The 19729-nt window shown below is 36.6% G+C and overlaps 2 protein-coding genes across 11 annotated transcripts in view; one reads left to right on the forward strand and one right to left on the reverse strand.

Annotated features, from left to right (window-relative positions):
• OPRM1 (opioid receptor mu 1) overlaps positions 1-2328 on the forward strand; it is a 164114-nt gene extending 161786 nt beyond the window's left edge. Inside the window, exon 4 of the mRNA XM_033094713.1 lies at positions 2290-2328. Within this exon, the coding sequence (XP_032950604.1) occupies positions 2290-2328 (39 nt within the window). The remainder of the gene's footprint in view (positions 1-2289) is intronic.
• The window catches only part of IPCEF1 (interaction protein for cytohesin exchange factors 1), a 149938-nt gene that overhangs the window by 68453 nt on the left and 61756 nt on the right, over positions 1-19729 (reverse strand). For 3 of the 10 annotated variants that reach the window (XM_033094743.1, XM_033094752.1, XM_033094759.1), the window contains 3 exons: positions 15176-15224; positions 2987-3026; positions 2188-2357 (listed from right to left, as the gene is read on the reverse strand). In XM_033094743.1, the coding sequence (XP_032950634.1) occupies positions 2188-2357; positions 2987-3026; positions 15176-15224 (259 nt within the window). Of the gene's footprint in view, positions 1-2187; positions 2358-2986; positions 3027-15175; positions 15225-17675; positions 17730-19729 lie in introns of all 10 variants that reach the window. The other 7 variants (XM_033094804.1, XM_033094814.1, XM_033094821.1 and 4 more) reach the window with 6 other exon arrangements.

Consider the following 19729-nt stretch of genomic DNA (forward strand, 5'->3'; position numbering starts at 1 on the left):
TCTATAACACAGAGTCATAGAATTTGGGGGTTGGAAGGGTCCTTCTGTTACACTAGTTTAATAGGATAATTCAGTGGTGAGATACCACTAAATTTATTCTCCATTCAATGTTGCTAACCCAACTCTATTCAGGTGCATGATTTGCTACCTGAATGTTGCCTTATACATTTGCAAGGGAGGGCAAGGGTGCTTACGTGTGTCTGATGTTCTCTCCTTTTCCTCTTTCTAATGTAGTCTCAGTCAATACTGCTGCTCCCTGTGGAAGCACGAGATTCCTAACGCCCAAAATAGTAATTCATTGCTTCTCTAAGAGAAGCTTAAGCCAAATGAGCTGATGAAGCCAAATAAACCAAATCTGTTGACTATGTGTGGTTCAGAGAGGACTTCCTTTAAAGTCTATGAAGAGAAGGACAGAACTGAGGATATATTTGCTGAACACTTTGACTGAATGAGAAAATTAGCGTGCTGTTTACATCTGAGTTTTGTTATTTCCCACAAATGGGCCGTGCTCCATCAACATGCAACCCTTCCAACAGCCTCAGGAAATTCCTAGGGAGCTCTTAAAAGGTAAATCAGTAAGTCCACTAATTTTATGAAAAATTGCAGACTATCCACTTGCCACAACCAGCTAAAAGCAAGAGCAATTTTTTGCTAAAAGCAAAAAATTACAGACTATCCACTTGCCACAAACAGCTAAAATAATACGAAACAAGAGGTTGAAATTTATATTAACCTTAATTGTCCTTAAGAAGGAAGCTATATTTATTTAGGAAATCCCTGGATAAAAGGTGAGATCCCAGGCCCAGTTTTCTTCAATTTGGGTAAAACTATTCTACACAAGACAAGATGGACGTATCCAGGAGAGCAAAAGAAAAAAGAAAAAGGAGACGGTGGAAGATTGCACACCCTCCAACATAATTCTTTCTTCTGAACCTCCCAAATCTCTGATAAAGTTGTTAACACTCATGAAAGGCTTAAGGAAATATGTTTTTATGGAACTTGATGAAGAATTATTTTGTAGTGTAGACAGAAGCACAGGAGAATGCTTATTCCAAGGCACTGGAACTGGATTTGGGTCCAGTTGAACCAAATCTTTACAGGACGGGTGCCAGTGAATTAGTAACGAGCAAATGTAAATTTATCAATGAAAAATTTTGCCCACAAACTATACACAGCACTGTTTTACATTTATAAGTTTACAGGCTCTACAGTTCTGTTGCTTGAGCAATACGCACATACAAGTCATTTTAAAAGAATGGTGTCTTATAAAAAATTTTTCTGTCTTATGGCTAATTCCCAAGCAACTTTCCCTTAATTGATCAAAGGACATCCGTTGCTACTCTTCACTTCACCCCCAAAGAGAAACTCAAGCTCTTCTGAGATCACAACTGGCTACTTGGAGGTTAATGAAGAGAGTTCCTATGTGAAGACTCTACTCATTCAATATTTAACAAAGCCGGGAAAGATCAGCACACCTTCTAACAATAACTTTATTTCCAGCCCTTTTCCAATAGAAAACTAGCCTGTGAAGCAAACCACAGAAGTGTACTGCCTCAAAAGGATAAATGAGACAACTCTCCTAGTAAGTGTTCTCCAACCACCAGTTGTTTTAATGCCATCACTGAACATGCTAAGGAACAAACAACAGTCACCAACGCAATGATGGTGGCTCACAGGTTAGCGGTTCTAAAACCATCCCACCTGAAGAAGAAGGTCAAAGGAAGACAAATGAGTAAAGGAGGAGAAATGGAAATATCTTCTGTGGACTAATCGATTTACACCCCTACTAGGTGTTAAAGCTGAGTCCCTTCTTTTGTAGATATCTTAACAATGTAGAGTTCCCATATCTAGTGCCATCCACAGAAATCCAACATGATTAGAATTACTCATGGAACAGTAACATTAATAGACCCAGAAGGCCTCCTTTAATAAGGATATAAAATTAGGACACCCCTCTCCAACCAAAGATTAGCCAAGAAGGATGGGTTTTTATTTCATAAAATACAGTGGAATAACTTACATATCTATTGGACCAGAAACAGTTTCTAGAACTTATTTGTTGCTTGCTCTGTTCCATGTCTCAGGAACAAAAATGAGCTTTCCCATTGGAATCGCCTGCTCGGCAAGGGTCTTTATCTCCCCCCTTGGCTAAGGAGGCTGGGGATGAGAGGAAAAGAGTAGACTCACCATTTGATTGCTGTACCAATATAACGATGACCCCTTCAGTACAACCCAGAACTTTTTCCATTTGTTGCTTAGGAAAGTTCCTTTTTCTTTTTTCTTATATAGCCACCCTTGGCAGTCAGCGTGCCCCAGGTCTTTACATGATATCCTCCTCCGACTCATTGTGAAAAAACCTGCAACAATTACATGAAAAGGTAGGTCACATATGACCCTGATTTATGTGACAGGGTGAAAGGTAACTGTTAATTATTTACCTCCTGGGAGTTGGATTTTTTTTTTTTACCAAGATATATGCAAAGTAAATTCAAATAAAGAGTAATTTATTTTATTTTTAAACATTCATTTGGTGTTTGGAAGGCACAAAATATGACCAAAGAAACAGTGAGACTATTATGCAAATGTTAGTCTAAGAATATTATTCAACAAGAGTAAGTTTAAAAAAATTAAAATCCTGAGGCAGGCAGGCACATCACTGTACTAACACAGCTCCTTTCAGCAATAATAGCAGGAGTTATGCAATAGATGGGGAAGGGTTAATGCCCACCTAAAAACACAGCCACTTTCCGATTCAGTGCCAGGTTTTCTAAGCTCTATTGACATACCACAAGGGATTAATCCAAATGAACAGCACGCTGTCATTTCTTAAAAATCAATCCAAAAATAACCAAAAATTAATCTGCCGTCCACCTCCTGATATTAGCATTAAGACAGACAAAAAGCTGATTCTAAAGAAGGTATCCAAGAGAAAAACCACACTCACAAGCACAAAAAGGGGATAAAGAAACAAAAGAGATCTAATTACCTTGAGTTTTCTTTCTCGGCTTCTGACGCAAGGGAACCTGCTGAAAATGCAGGAAGGAAAGAAAAGAGGAAATTTCTGATTGTGTTGTAACATTTGTAAAGAGAGAGGAGGGAGGAGGTGGCAGTGTTTATGAGCAGGATGGAAGCTAAAAAAAACTCTCCAAGCAGAGCTGAGGGGAGCTATAGCTGAAGCACAAAATGTGCGAATTAGAATCAATAGACTTTGAGCTGCACCTGAAAAACGTAACACAGCATTTATCACTAATGTTTCCTGTTTCCACCCACAGGCAGCTTTCTCACTACCACTTTAGTTAGGACAGCACACTGTTCGCTAAGTTCTTAAAAAAATAAAATATTGCCCTTTCTTTTTTTTTTTTTTTTTTTTGACAGAAGAAAAACATAGATCCTGTGTCTTTTCTGGCAATTTCTAAAGAACATTCTATAAATAAACCTGGAAATGAATCGTTGCAATCTCACAATATTACAGGTTCACCTCGGGCTATTAAATGCATGATCTTATTACCTCACAGGATTACACCCAAACCACATGAAACAGAAATTCCCAGAAAAAGAAACTCCACAGCTTCTTTGGGTGAGATCGAAGTAACTATCAAGCCTTCTTCTCAGGAAATTTTTATTTACAGCCAAATTTAAATTGCTTTCTCTGTCTTAAGTACCTGTGAATATTTCTCACATGTTTTATGAAAGATAAATTAATTATCAACTTCTATTTTATACTAGGTCTTCAAATATTCAAATCAGGTATAAGACAATATATGAAATATATATTTTCACAATACATTTTAAACAATTCATATAAAATCAGCCTATTGGCAAAAATAGAAAACAAAAAAATGTTTTCCACTGGCCCTGTGTGTGTGTGTGTGTGTGTGTGTGTGTGTGTGTAGGAATGCAGAAAGAGGCATTTTAAATTAAGTGTTTTTTTTTCTCCACAATATCTAAGCTGAATAGACTCAGGTTTAAATTACGTTTTTTTTATGCTGACAAGTAGAGAATTTGAAAAAATTGTACATAATTGAAAAGTCGTTCTAAAAGTTGGTATGCAATCTTATTAGAACATTTCATGTTATTGTAGATGCTAGTATTTTACATATCTAATTATTGATCTAATAGTTATTGTATATGGTTCTACTATGTGTTTAAAAATGGAATATGATACAATGGAAATAGGGTGGGAGTTTTAAAAGCAGAGGCCTGAAATCAACTCATAGCTGTCATAATTAGTAGCTGTGTTACCCAGGAAAAAGTCCATTTACCACTCGGAACCTACTTCCTCAGTGTAAAATCAAGATATTTATAATAAATCCAATTCTACAGGTCTCATAAATACTTAACAAGATTGTACATGAAAATACTCTGAAAACCAAAACAACATTACTTTATATAATTGCACGTAATATAATATTATGTGACTATAGATATAAACAAATACTTCATATCTAATAAACAAAAACTTCATAATAATTATTTTTGGGATAAGTAGGACTTGTGCTTCCCTCAGGAACAATGGTGGAGTCAAAGTGCTTAAACTATATTTCCTGGGAAATCCTGAACTGATTTTTATTCTACAAATGTTAGAATAAAATTCTATCCCTGAAGAAATTAATCCTTGTGAAAAAAAGTTATAATAAAATCACTAATTGCCCTAAATTTTAGGCAAAAATAGACATGTTACAGTCATGACACATGCCTAAAATTTAGGCATGTTATCACAGCAAGGTCCTCGTGTAAGCTCCACTTCACAAAATACCTCCTTCACTCACTTGCATCTTGGTCTAAAATACGCACCATTCCCTCTAATAGTCTTCTGGGGTGTGTTTTATATGCAATTATCTGAGATCAGTAAAATCAATTAGTACCTATTAAAAAAAATATTTTAGCCCAAATATGTATATTATTTTGATAGCTAACACTTAGCCAAGAGCCAGGACTAAAGACAAAGAAAAGAGTAAATTTAGATTGTGGGAACTATTTGAGAAAATTGGGGTTCAGGAGACCCCAGGGAGCACTCAAGACAAACTGAGAACCAGGGCAATGAAAAAAACAGTGAGAATTGTACAGAGGCCTTTCTAGAGGGTCTGGCCCCAGAAGAACAAGGTGAAATCGCATTCCAAATAGAGCTGAATTTCATATAAAAAGAGCAGCTTTAGAAAGAAGGAGAGAGGAAAGTCAGGAGAGGACAACTGTAGGATCTGTGAAGGGAAGCAGCGCTCATACCATATCTCCTGATCGGAACCTGGTCAATCTCCTCCCCCTGCCCCTTACAAAGTCCTAGAGGAACTGGATGCACTCCAGCTCCCTCCTGCAACCTGAGGGCTGATTCTAGAGAGAGCCCCAAATCCAACTGTGTAGGCTTTGTCTCCATATCAGCCAGAACCAGTCCTTGGTCTACACTGGATTTATGTGTCAGTCTAGGCTGGATGAGGTATGGGAGCTCTACACTGAATAATACCTCAAACAGGGTGATGACCCAACATCAAGAAAGGATTTTATTAAGACTTTTCTCAAGGGAGGCCAAGGGAGTTTACTCAACTCTCCTCTGATAACATTTCTCCCAAGGCAAATTATTTTATAATCTATATAACTATTCAAACTGTTTCTCTCAACCAGAAACAGACTTCATATTACAGAAATAACAAATTATAGGGAGTTTCAGTTTCACTTGATATATATGCATTTGAAACCTACACTGCTTTACATGAGAGAATGAAAACAATCTCAAGAACTTTAGTGAGTTTGAGATACAACTTACCCCTCACAACAGGAAGTGGAACCCGCCAACTAGTCAGTTTCAAAAAGATCTTACATGTGGTTTTTTTCACTAGGTGAGTGAAAAAAAAAAAAAAAAAGCCAAGCACCCAGTGGAGCATTTTATGAGACAGTTTTTCTATAGGGGAATTATAACTCATTCTCATCACAAATATCCAGAGCCTAGTAAGATATTTTTTTCACACTATTATTTTTCCCATTGGGATATTGTAGGTAAAGCTGATTACTCTAAATTCTGAAGTTGGGGTGAAATTCTTCCTTTAACTATACATTTTCTTTTGATTGAAAAAAAGTACTTTTCTTTTACTTTTTAAGATGGTTTTAAAAATTCCTTTGGTCACTAATCACTCAAAACACACATACACATATGAAGGAACCAGTACAAAATATACAAAGGGTCCTCCTTTGATGTTGCATCATGGCACTAACACCCAGATTACAGGATAATTATGATATTGACTTCTGATCTATATAATAATTGTTAAATCTTGCAGGTACAATTTACCCCCATGATATATTAAAATTCACAGTAAGATAGTTTGTCATTACATAAAATTTCGTAGTGATCCTGGTCTTTAACAGAATGCTAAATAAATGTCCCTCGTTAACATGCTAATAAATGTCCCTCGTTTGTAGTATTTATCCAGTTTCCATGGTGCAAAGCCTCACATTGTTGTCAGCTTCAAGATACCCAGTCCTTTAACAAAACTACAACATTTCCTAAATATTTTAGAGCCAAGCAAACTTCAGTAGATAGAGAGCTGTTAAGGATGTTCCTCCACAAACACCATTTCCCCACAAATATCTTTCTTCCTTCCTAGAAATAAAACTGTTTTTTAAAGGGAATTTTAAAGTTTTTAATTATTAAAATTTTACCTACAAAAATACATGAAAAACTTATTTTTTACAGAATATTTGCCTACGTTAAATATTACTTAATAAATATTTTTAAAAACCCCTAGTAGTGAAAAATGGAGACAGATAATAGATTCTAATAGTAATAATAATGTGTATTATTAAGACAGTAATAGTAAGCAATAACAGCTAAGAAATACCGGGGGTGCCAAAAAAATGTGTACACATTTTAAGAGATGGTCAACGTTACTCAAGCAGTAGTTCGCCATCATCAGAAGCGAATGCTGATTATGGTACCCACTGGATGCTGATGGCAACCACTTTGAGCACCCCTTGTAATGGCAGAAGTCAAACGTAACTTGTATTCACCTTTTGTTATTGGTATATGTTCAGTATCACAATGTTAATAGTTTTTTCCTTTCTTAAAATGTGTATACATTATTTTGGCACCCACTGTATATATAAAGCTTATACTCATATAACGTTTACCATGTGCCAGGCACTGCCCTGAGTCATAAATACCCAAACTGAATTCTTATATTTATGGCTTACGAGCTATTTTTACTCCCATTTTACAGAAGAGGAAATTGAGAAAATGGAAGTTCGGTGTTTGGCCCAAATTCACACAAGAAAATGGTAAAATGCAAATCGTTATTGCAAGGATAAAACTCCCAAAGTAGTAGCCTGTTAAGGTATTGCTTTTATTGTTGATGTTATATAAAAAGTAGGATGGGAGAAAGGACTAGACTTTGAGAAGAATCTGGATGCCACCATGCGTTCTACATAGAAGAGAAATAGAAGAAATAAAAAAAAAATTTTTTTTAAAGGAGGACTAGAAAGAAGGGGGAGAAGAAAGAGAGAGGAGACAGGGGGTTGGAGACAGGAGCAAAAGAAGGGAGCAGAGACAAGGAGACGGGGGTGGGCAGCAGGAGTTAGAATGCAGCCAGTGAGGGGGAGCAAAGTGCTGGGGAAATTTTTGGAGTTTCTGACATCACTATAGAGATCACAGTTAAAAACATCTTTTATTTAAATATATATTTATTTAAATATATATTTATTTAAATAAAACTAGTTTTATATATAATATCAATATATATTTTTATTTGAATATGTGTATATATATGTTTATATGTGTATATATTTTATTTAAATATGTGTGTGTATTTATATATACACACACATATATATATTCAGTAGTAAACATATTGAGTTTGAGGTACATACATACATATGCATCCAAGTGTAACTATTCAGTACATATAGTATTTAAGGATCTAGGGATTGGGAGAAAATCTGGAATAAAGATATACAATTGGGCGTCATCAGTGTATAGAGAGTAGAAGACTTGAGTTTGGATAAGATCACCCAGATATGTAGAATGACAGAGGACTGAAGTCAGAATCCAAAGGAAGGAAAAACAATGTCTCATAGAAGCAATAGGAGCCTAGCAAGGAGACTGAGCAGAATTGTCAGTGGGGAAAAAATTATCGAGAGAGTGGTTGTCATGGAAGTGAGGGAGTGATTCAAGAGAAAGGTGGGTCCAAACCATCAGCTGTTGCCATTGTAAAAGAGAAAGAAAAAATTCATTAGAAACCTTGGCAAAAACAATTTCAGTGTCAAGTTGGGCTAGAAGACGAATTCCAGTGAGTCAGGATTGAATAGGAATTGAAGAAATAAACACAGCCTTGAAGACTACTCTTTCAACAATCTTCACATTCAAGCTTTAAAAAGTTGGTTTCATGTAAAATAAAGTTATCTTTGTATTTTTTATTCTATATTCTATCTTTCCTAGCATTTTAAAAATCAGTTTTAGAATTTAAATTTTCAGGATCGTGAGTGGGAAGTGCTTTCTGTTCTCTCTCTCTCTCTCTCTCTCTCTCTCTCTCCCCCCCTTCCCTCCCCACTTCTCTTTCTCCCATTGTGCCCATGGCTCCCTCTTTATCAGTTTGGAGGTTGCTTCCACTTGATGTATTATCAGTCCTACAATCTTGTCCCGGGGAGAATCTTGCATATCCAGTCACTGATCTAGCTGATGATTAGGTTCTTTCCTGATTTCCAGGCTGTGTTCCCTAATTTCCTCCCTAGGCCCTCAGGTGGCTATGGGGTTACCCCAAGCCCTGGTTTCACAACTGTTTTCATCTTTAGCCCTTTCACAAGTGAGGAAGCCCCCATTTATCACTGTCATCAGAAGTCGCTCTCCTCACATGAGCGGAGCATTTTTTTCACCCCCTGACTCTGGGACAGGCGGCAAACTAGCTCCAGCCTCCAGATAAGCTGCTCTTTGGGCCCACAGCTCAGTCACGCTCCATTCATTTCTGATCCACAGAGCTGATTACAGTGTTTTTGAGCCTAACTCTGCTTTAGTGGTTTTCTATGTTTCTATCTTTGCTCTATGTTTGCAACAGAGGGGGGTATCAAAGTGAGAACTCACAGAACTGGTATTGAACGCAAGCCAGTCATTTCGTTTATAAGGTTCCATCTTGAAATCACAAGTGAATCCCTTCCCCATGGTAGCCTCAATATGCCGCCAAGACGTCTGTCCATTTCATCTCCGGGCAACTTCGACTTTTCTCCTAGTCTACATAAATGTCAGGCATTCTAACAACTCCATACTTACGAATATTTCATTTCCTTCCTTCATTTTTCATATGGTTGAAGCTTATTCACCATTTTAGACCCAGGTCAAATGCCACCTCCACCTGAAGCCTTCTCTGACTTTAGAAGGCAGTTAGCTCTTAGAATAATCTTACAGTCACTCAGTGTTATTTATTTATTATAGTCACTAACAATTGATGTATATTATCTCCCAAAGATCTTCATGGTAGGTATGGTTTCTATCTTCCTTTCCACAAATGAGGAACTTCATCTAGCTGTGGTTAAATAACTTCCCCTCGGATCACAAATATAGTAGCAGAGCCAAGACTGGGACCCAGGCTAGTCAGATTCCTAAGTCTACTGTTTAACTCCATGTTACTCTACTTCTTCTGTCCTCCATTTTCCCACAATGCTTTGCTGATGCCTCTAAAATGGATGTTACAATTTGTTTGTTTACATATCTATGTGGTACATACATGGTGGTAACACTGTCTACCCAGGTGCAACCCAAACTTGTGAGCAATCTCAGATAAGTCCTTTCCCCGTCCCACCCTTTTATTCAATCACTATCCCTCTTCATGTTGCTTCTTAAAGTTTATCAAATCTCTTTTACCAGCTCTGGAGTTGAATGACTATAACTTAGAGTCAATGATTAGACAAAATGTCAAGACAGAATTGATGTTCTTAAACATGACTTTACTTCAAAATCTAGCACCTAGCCCAAGGCCTGACACTTAGGGACCACTCAGTGAATACTTACCAAAAGATGAACTGTGTCTTATATCAATTTTTACTTCCTGTGTGCCTTACTAGTTGTGCCTGGCACAAATGGAGATTTAACAAATATGAGGTCTGACAATTAAGTTTGAGAACTCATCCTAGAAAAAGTGTACTTCCAAATAGTAAAACCCCTGGTTACCTGTTTGTCTAGCTGGTACAAATTCATAATGAATAATCCCTCTGATATCAAAAAAGGTTAGTAACATCGTTGCAACAAGTTCTTGAACTTAATCCTCAGACCTCTGTCTGAAAAGCCGTCTAGTACTTAATTACTCAGAGCTGAAAAACGCCTTCATTAGTAAATAACATCAGCAGACTCAAGCAACATAAAAGTCACTCTAACACCTTTCTCACCCCAAAGCAGCACGTGCATAGATAAAAGTCCCTGGAGTTGATCTGACACTAAATTTGAACCCACCTTGAGAGTTGACCCTTGGTTTTTCCTTGAAGGTAAAATGGACTTGTGCTAAACAAATCTCTACTTCTATCTAAAATACTATTTCCTCAAAAACCACAGTAGCTTTCTCCAGTATCCTGTTTTAACCATATCCTCCAAATACTAAAAATCTGGAACCTAAAATTAGAAATGCATGGGGTGAAGAAGAGCTGAAAGGAACAACAGTAGTTTTCCAGTGGGAGCTAACAAATCTACACCCCGTAATCTATTCCCGGGACAGCTGTCAGGCACTTCTCCACTTCAAGCCCTACCTGGGACAACAAAGACGTTAAACAGCTTCCTGAGTTTGATCTGTATGTCAGGCTTATGCACAGCAGCCTGGGCACAGCCATTTCCACAGAGAGTTATGTTGATGGAGTCTAAAAAACATGATGAAGCTGCCAAAATTTCGGTTGTTTTTTGGTTGATCAAAAACGTGAAAAATAGATTACTCACTTCACCCCTGAATATTACCACATCCCTGAGACACACAGGACAGGCACAGAGATGGAGTGAGGGGTAGGCAGTGAGGTTTCCATGGGGTTCAGAGTCATGTCTGGGCTGCTCACTGCACACAGTACACAACCAGATCAGGCAATACATGTTCTGTGAGTATCATTACTCACAGAGCTTCCTTGTGAAGAAAACACAAGGACCAGACTGCTGTTGGACGGATCATCCCACAGATGACAGTCCGGGCAACAGCAGACGACCCAGCCACAGTGACACAAGTAAATGTCTGTTCGCATTCAGTGAGCTGGTCCTCCTCAGCATGAAAACTGAGCGAAGCAACCATGATTTACAGGCAGAGACTTTTGTTTCAGAAAAAAGATTTCACTTGCCATTTTATTTTCAGGCGGTATTTAATGAAGGGACTTGATTTTAAAGAGCACCTGAGAAAACACTGTCATACAGTCCTGATTTAAGATAATTCTGACATGTCTTCCCCACAAGAGCCTTCCCTGAAAGTCAGAAATCTCAGGAGCTTTAGGCAAAAGAATGATGTGCAATGGTGAAAGAAATGATGTGCCACATTTCCCTCTGAGCCTTGTCATCCTAAATTAGGGCTGTTTTCCTTCCTTAGCTAAAACATTGTTGCTAAAATCTGAGACCAGAGAACTATCTTAACCAAGCCTTTAAGATTTATATATGCTAGTTTTTATTTATTTATCTCTATTTACTAATTTGTTTATTTATTTATGTGAGAAACTAATCATCACAGAAAACTACGCAATACTGATTTAGTGTATAATACTTTTGTATCACTGCAGTGTGAGGTACAGAAAGCCTTAGCAATATGAAGGACCTCACAGATGGATTCTTAGAAACGGTTAGGGATTGTACCAAATCTAATCATTATGTTAAACATTTCCCAACAAACTATGACCCAGATTCTAAAGGCGATTAAGCTAATTCTTTCTTTCGGGCCAAAAATTTGGTAAATTATGGCTTTTGTGTATTCAGCCACCAGTTATTGCACAATTACTTGTGTCAAGGATTAGAGATTCAATGGCAAACAAGCTCCCGCACAGCCAAACACAGAAGACAAAGAATTAAACAAGGATAATGAGGTCTGCACATAAGTGCTGTAACGTAGGTAGCCCATTATAACAATTACCCAGAATGGGGAAGCCAGGAGAGGAACCCCACGACTTGATAAAAACAATGCCCTGAAAGATAAAGACCTGAGCCTAAGAGAACCTGATATAGGGATGCCCGTGAGATCCAGTAGGACTCAACCACGGAGTGTGGCGGGTAACCACGTTCAGAGTACCCAAGTCACATCAGTCAGGCCCTTGTAAGTTATGCTTGAAAGTATAAAGTTTACCTAAAAGCCAATGAGAAGCCATGGAACAGATGTCAGCAGGTGAGGGGCACAATCAAATTTGCATTTAGGAAAATCCACTCTGCTCTGTGGCAAGTGCATTGGAGGGGGCAGGTGCAAACACAAAAGAGCCCAGTGGGCAGACGGAAGGGCAAGTGCTGTGTCCGGGAAGGTGGGAGAATATGTAGGAAGTCACACCAACAGAACCTGGTGAGTTAATACCTTGGATTCTATGTGAAGTTTTAGCTTTAAACATTCTTCTGTTTCCCTTCAGAGGAGAGAAAAGCATGCGATCAAACGCAGCCAGCTCAACTTGACAAAAAGGAACAAAGCTGTTCTACTACACACGTAATAACATTTCAAATGCTTAGCATCTAGTTTCTTGAGCAATTTTATTAGCACCATTTACCATACGAACCTCAACGGTAACTATCAGATCTGGATCAACAAAAGCGCCTAAAAGTATCGCCCCTCCCCCACCCGATGGTAAACTCCTCATCTTGGAACCCGACTCCAAGCAGTGCTCAGAGCTCAAAAAATATTATTTAGTGGAAATGAAGTGTAATTCGGGATGTGATTAGGTCAAATGTGTCAAGCCTACTGAAAGTGCCTAGCATAAAAATAGGTCTCCTGTGCTACATTTTATTTAGAGAACAAATGACAGCAGAAAATTGAACTAATTTTCTGAATGGAAAGATAAAGTAGGGTAACCACTGAAAAGCAGCTGGAAGAAATGCTTAAGAGAGACGTTAAGTAGCATTGTCCAGACTCATCAGCCATGAGATAAAAATAACAGGGAAATAGACACACAAGGAGAGCTGAGCTGATTGAATCTAGGAGTGGAGGCTGGCTCATGGAATGAAAATGACCCTTAAATAGCCAGAGTTCCCACCAAGAAGAACAGAATCCACTTGTGCACAGGTCCAAGGGGAAGCAGGTTACGTGTTACAGCAGTGACCGAGATTACAGGCTCTAGATTGGGAATTACATGGGTGATAATGTTAGTCCTCAGGTAACCACATCTGCAATCTTTGTTCCAATCCCCAGCATTATGCTTTTTCTTTTTAAAGATGTGGAGATTTTAACCTGTTTCAATCGCAGCTATAGGTCCAGTTCCTGCCTAGTACAGTGACTGATATATGTTAGAGTCAGAAGCAATTAGTGAACATTAAATGAATGAATTTATTAATTTAAAGTGATTAGGTGTTCATTTATTTTAATTTCCATTTCTTTTTAAGCATATAAGATGAACTCCTTCCCGCTGGAAGACTATATTCTTGTGGTGGAAAAGGAGAGGCAATGTTAAGAATTAAACACTGCATTACCTTTCTCAAGGATCCGATAATCTTATTTCTTCCTTTTAATTTCCTTTTTTTCCATCTAAAACATAAACATGTGCTTATAATCACATGAAGGTTTTCTTTTTAAAATTTTTTGTAAACTTTGGATACTCTGAACTTTAGTCTTCCTAACTCTGTTTTTACAGATCTGTGCTATTGCTTTTGCCCTTGACTGTAGGAGACTCCTTTAACATCCTGTACATATTTTTTATATCTAATTTTAGCAAATGTCTCCTATTGTGGCCACATTCCTTCTCTTAGTTGTTCTTCTTTATCTTCATTGTGATTATTCACATTTCTATTATCAAAACAACACCCACCCATTTGTGTCCAAGGGATCACACTTCCTTCTCTGTGAATTTTAGATGGCAAATTTCCTAGGGTTCATAACTGACTATAATTTGTTTTCATTTTTAGTTTTCTGCAGTCCTATCTCCCAACGTTTCCACCATTTTTCATCATTAGCAAGCTATTTTCCTCCTCATTTAAAATTAGCATCAGAATGAAAGTGTTCTCATTGCCTTCTCTATTTCTGGGATATGAAATTGTTAAAGTAAGCAGGGACTTTATTATCTGCCCTGCTTTTCAGTAAGGTCCCTTCCAGGAGCTGTCTAGTTCACTCAATTACCCCATCACTATTACTACAACCTTCCGTGACATCCATTTTCTAATTTGCATCAGGAAACCATTGTCCATGTTCCTTATTTGGCAAGAAGTCTATACTATATTCTCTCAACACCCTAGTTTTGATTCTGCTTTTGGCTCTATTCCAAAAACTCTAACCTACATATTTATCATGAGGTCATTAGATTTGCCAGAAGATGCATACCATACAATCTCACACTACCCCATATCACCTTCTATTAGAAATGCCATGTTTCTTATATCTACTTCTCATTTTTCCCTGCGTAAGTTTTCTCTTCTAATAGAGATAATATACTTGGTCCGTTGATCTACCTAATTTAGGCAAATTTATGGCTATAAAATCATTTTTAAAGGAATCTACAATTTCAATGTAATAATTAACAGAATTTGTTCCCATAGAGGTTGCACTGGTACCAGTTAACTTAAAACACAGAGATAACTTATGTACAATACATTAAAATCATGGTTATGTTTCTTGATCTTTAAAAGCAAATAGCTAGAATTCTTAAACAAATGCTTGGTGATCATAACAAAACCTTGAAACCTAACAAAGAATTATTTCATTCCATTGTAACTAATGAAATGGAAGTCAATAAATACCATGTTTCCCCAAAAATAAGACCTAGATGGACAATCAGCTCTAATGCATCTTTCGGAGCAAAAATTAATATAAGATCCAGTATTATATTATATTGTATTGCATTATATTATATTATATTATACCCAGTCTCTTATTATAGTAAAATAAGACTGGGTCTTATATTAATCTTGCTCCAAAAGACGCATTAGAGCTGATTGTCTGGCTAGGTCTTATTTTCAGGTAAACACAGTAGCTAGCCAAACTTAAAATCAATGCTTCTAGTTTCTAACTCATTCATCAAACTAACAATATCTAAAGTTCAGAGCGTTCCAAAGGGTACTTACGAGAACATTGCCATCTGTAGCCATGTATGATGTCAAATTGGAACAAAAGCTAGAAAAGAAAAAAGATTTCAGTTAAACATGGGATTGAAGTATTCATAAGAGCATATATCTCTTTGACCCTTGGGGGGGGGTGTGTATTTCTATTTCAGTAGATGAATTTCTCAATAAAAGCAATTCATTAAATGGCCTTTTAATGCAGAACTCAATAAGCCAACTGTTTAAAATTCAATTCATAAAATAAGCCAAAATTTCATCAACACATTTGTCAGTATTCTTTCAAACCTATAGCAAGACATGTATATTATTCATGTACTTATTATCATATTATATATAAACATGTATCTTTGAAAAGTAAAAATATTTCCTCTTTATGATGAATGACATAATGAAATATGTGGAAATATTGGATCCCTTGCTATTATTCTGATGATATTAACTAAACAATTTCAAAAAGGTAACTAATTCCTGTGCCTCAAAAGTCCCAACTTTAATATGAAGATGAAACTCTTTTGATGTATTTCACTTTGTAGTGGATTACCTGAAAAACAAGATACTTTGTGGTTTCAAGAAATGCAGATGAAAACAAAAAGAAAAAAAAATCTCATATTTTCAGACTTTGACAAGAAAGAAACTTGTTAAACATCCACAAGCCACTGAAATTTTCCCCAAAGCCAAGAGCCTTTCGATCTCTTCCCAGTGACACAACAAATAAAGATCCATACCCAACATGTGACTTTATTTCGTATACCAGTCGTTCCCAACTTTCAAAGAGGTACAACCTCTTCGAAAAGGTCCAAGCTTTTAGGTAAAGAAGGTTGTAGACGTTAGGAGCAAAGCTTTGGATTGGTCTGGACTGGATTTAAATCCCAGCTTGGCAATTTATTGTGTAATCTTGGGCAAATAATTGATATTTTAGGGCCTCAGAACTCCCATATGTGATGATAATATTTCCTTCTTAGAGTCAGATAAGAATTAAGTAAGAAAATATATTTAGAATGCGCATAGCACGGCCTAACATAATAAATGCTCACAAAATTATTTTATTGTCACAAAATATTCCTTATTCAAGGATTTATTAAAGGTCAACTACATATACCCTTTAAATATGATATAAAGCATTGCAGTGTAACCTTTCCTGACTCTACCCAGATGGCTAATTGGCCCCTCCCTTACAATAATAGCTAAAATTATTACATTTATTAAGCAGTTAATAAATGTGCCCAGCCAATTGATGATTTTCATATATCGTGCCATCCGATTGTTAGAACCACCTTATGAATAATCTATTACTAGTCCCATGTCTTAGATGAGACAATTTAGGAGATTTAGAGAAGGAAGTTAGTAAATGGATATTTCTGAATTCAACCCCAGATTCCAGAGCCTACTCTCTTAACCATCACAGTACCATACTGGTCCCCCCAAAATCTCCCACAGGACGATGCTCATAACTAACTCCTCGATGTCTGTGGTGTTGTACCATGTTGCTGTGGATAGGTATCCCTGGTTGGATAATGAGAATGTCAAACGTAGAGGCCAAGACCTAGTCCACATGTCCCAGGGCTGAGCCCAGCGAAGGTCACAGCTTAGGAAAGTGTTGTCAAAAATGTGTTTTTAAACTAACAGGTCACAGCCTCAGATAATGGTATTATTTTAGGGGAATTCTGAATCCCTTCAATCAGCCAGCCTTGTAATAGTGAAACAAAGACAGAATTCACAGGAGGTGATGAAAGACAAAAGGATAAAAATCACCGTTAGTTCTTTCCCAAGCATTGGGATTTGTGGACAATGCATCCTCTGATCATTGATACTAAGGCTTCCTTGGATCTTGAGTAATATTTCTCTTGTACATATGGCACCTCTTTACCTCCTAACTAACTCTTAAGTACGTCCATCCTGTCTAACCCATTGCTACCACCCTAGTCCAAGGAACCAGCATCTCCCTCTTGGACCACTCACTGTAGGAACATCCCAGCTGATGTCCCAGCTTTCTGTCTTGTCCAGAGTGATATTTTCTCAGTATACATATAACCATTTATCCCTTTACTTAAACCTCCACAATGGCCATTGAGTCTTGAGATAAAGACCAAAATCATGAAAATTTCCTACAAGGAAGGCTTTGTACTACTTGGCCTATCTCTTCTCTAGACCCATCTTGGATCATATCCATGTCTCTTTCTTTCCATCTCCCTGACTCACTGGCTTTTAAAAAATTCCTTAAACATGTTTCTAGCAATCTCAGAACCTTTGTGAATGCTCTTCTTCAACTGTCCTACCATCTAATCTTTAGCCCTCAGACCAAATGTCATTCAGTCAAGAAAGCTCTTTCTGCTCCTATGGCAGATCAATCCCATTTTATATCTCTCATAGTGTGTTGCCTTTTGTTCATAGAAGTTCCCATAATTTCACTGAATTATTAATTTTGCGATTGATTCTTTAACATCTGGCTCCCCACTGTACTATAACGTACCTGAGGGCAGGTACTGTATCTTGTGTTGCTCACCTGTTTATTGCAGCATCCCCAGTCCTTGTACCAGGGTGATTCAATAGATATATGCTGAGTAAATGAATTAAAAATACAAACAATAAAAGCATTAAATCATAGATGAATTTCCATAAAGAAAACCTAAGAATTCTAATTTTTTTTTTGTTTAGTGGAATAGTGTTGTTGTGAATATTCCATTAGAAATCTTCACAATCTGCAGGGTATGTTGATGTCATACTTCCCTCAATCAAAGAGCAAATAGGTAAAAGTACCACGCAATCAGTGGTGCTGGATGAAGAAGAATGGCTGAATGTGTCTTTTTGGAGGCCACATGTGTTTACTTAATGATTTTGGAGTTTCAGTACTTAGTTCTTAAAATAATTGACATATATGAAATCTAAAATGTCACCAAAATGATTCAGAGATAATCTAGGGCATAAGAACCATCAAAACAATTTAAGCTCAACTCTCATTTGTCCTCTTCCATACAAATCATATACTCACACTCCAGGAAGAACTAGGAAGTAAAATGGTAGTCATGGAGACTCACAGAAATACATTTTCTTATGGTTTGGGCAATGAGACCCAACTCAGCTAACCATGTGATAGGGCATATGGTATCTATATTTTGATAAGCTACATATGTAGCTCAAAGATTTTGATTAAAATATTTATAAAGCACACAATAAAAGCAGCTTATGAAAAATAATAATGGTGCTGGCAAAAGTGTTTTGAACATAATAGTTTTTCCATAGTCCCAACCCATCCTGAGACTATCAGTTCAAGCCAGGGGCCTATAAGTGAAAGAGTTAAAGGAAGAAGTAGTAGTTATTTACTATGTCCTGATAAAGAATTTTTGTATGATTTCCAGGAATTAAAATTGTATAAGAGGCTAATGACAGGGTAGCAAGTGACTTTTGTAAACCAAGAGGTTTCCAATCTTTGCTGTCAACAAAATTAAATAAGACTCTATTTTAATTGTCTATTAATCATTAAAAGTAGTTGTTGTGACAGGTCACCATGTGATAGTTGGTATATACTTGAAAGGAGTTCAAAAAGTGCTCCCTTCCTATTACTTTATTTATTTGAAAAACAGTTTTAAGTGCTTACATACATAAAAGTCAATAATAGGATTAAAATTCGTTCTGAACTCTCACTCTAGTGATAAATAATATTCATGCATGGGTATGTTACATAAAGGGGAAAACCTCATATATCTCATTAAATACTACAATATTGCAAAACAATATTTACCACCTGTATTAATCATTATTGTCAAAATGTGTAACATATTTATGTTGTTTGTTAAATTATGTACCAATAGTAATTGTAACAACTTATTCTAAATAAAATCTTTTATGACTTAAAGAATTATGTCACCCAAAAATCTTTAAACTAATCTCAATTTAAATGTGTTGTTTGTTGTTTTTGTTTTTTTTGCTGAAATGTATGACAGAATTATCAATAAAATATTTTCAAGAATAAAAATATTATATAACTGGATAAAAACCAATGGGGTGGTGGAATGGAAATACGAGTTGCAGGGGGGAAAAACGAGCAAGGTAGAATTTAAAACTCCAAAGATTACTTTTTTAAAAAAGTAATGGGACATATCATTAATATGATATTTTTATTGCATAGGTTATATAACCATTTCTACTATCCAGATTTATAACATATCAGAAATTACATCTTTTGCAACTCTTTAAACCTATGATAAAAGCTCTAGGTGAGAATCTAAAGTATGAGGAGGTACAAAGGGTTTCAAAATGATTTTGTGGCCACAGAACTAAAAAAATGTATTTTAAAACTACTGCATGCACAGATCTGTCAGATTTCACTCTGCTACATGATAAATGTGGAAACTTATGAAAATCACTTAATTTCTCTGACTAGCAGATGCCTCATCTGTTAAACAGAAATAATAACAACCAACTTATAAGGTTTTTGTGTGAATTAAATGAACTATCATATGGGAAACATGTACGACACAGTTCATGTTCAATGAGTGGTAGCAATTACCTAGAATGGGAGCAATTACTTAGAAATAGCTTTGTTATAGAAAACTGTTC

This window comes from Rhinolophus ferrumequinum, chromosome 3 (genome assembly GCF_004115265.2).
Source record: "Rhinolophus ferrumequinum isolate MPI-CBG mRhiFer1 chromosome 3, mRhiFer1_v1.p, whole genome shotgun sequence".
Lineage (NCBI taxonomy): Eukaryota > Metazoa > Chordata > Mammalia > Chiroptera > Rhinolophidae > Rhinolophus > Rhinolophus ferrumequinum.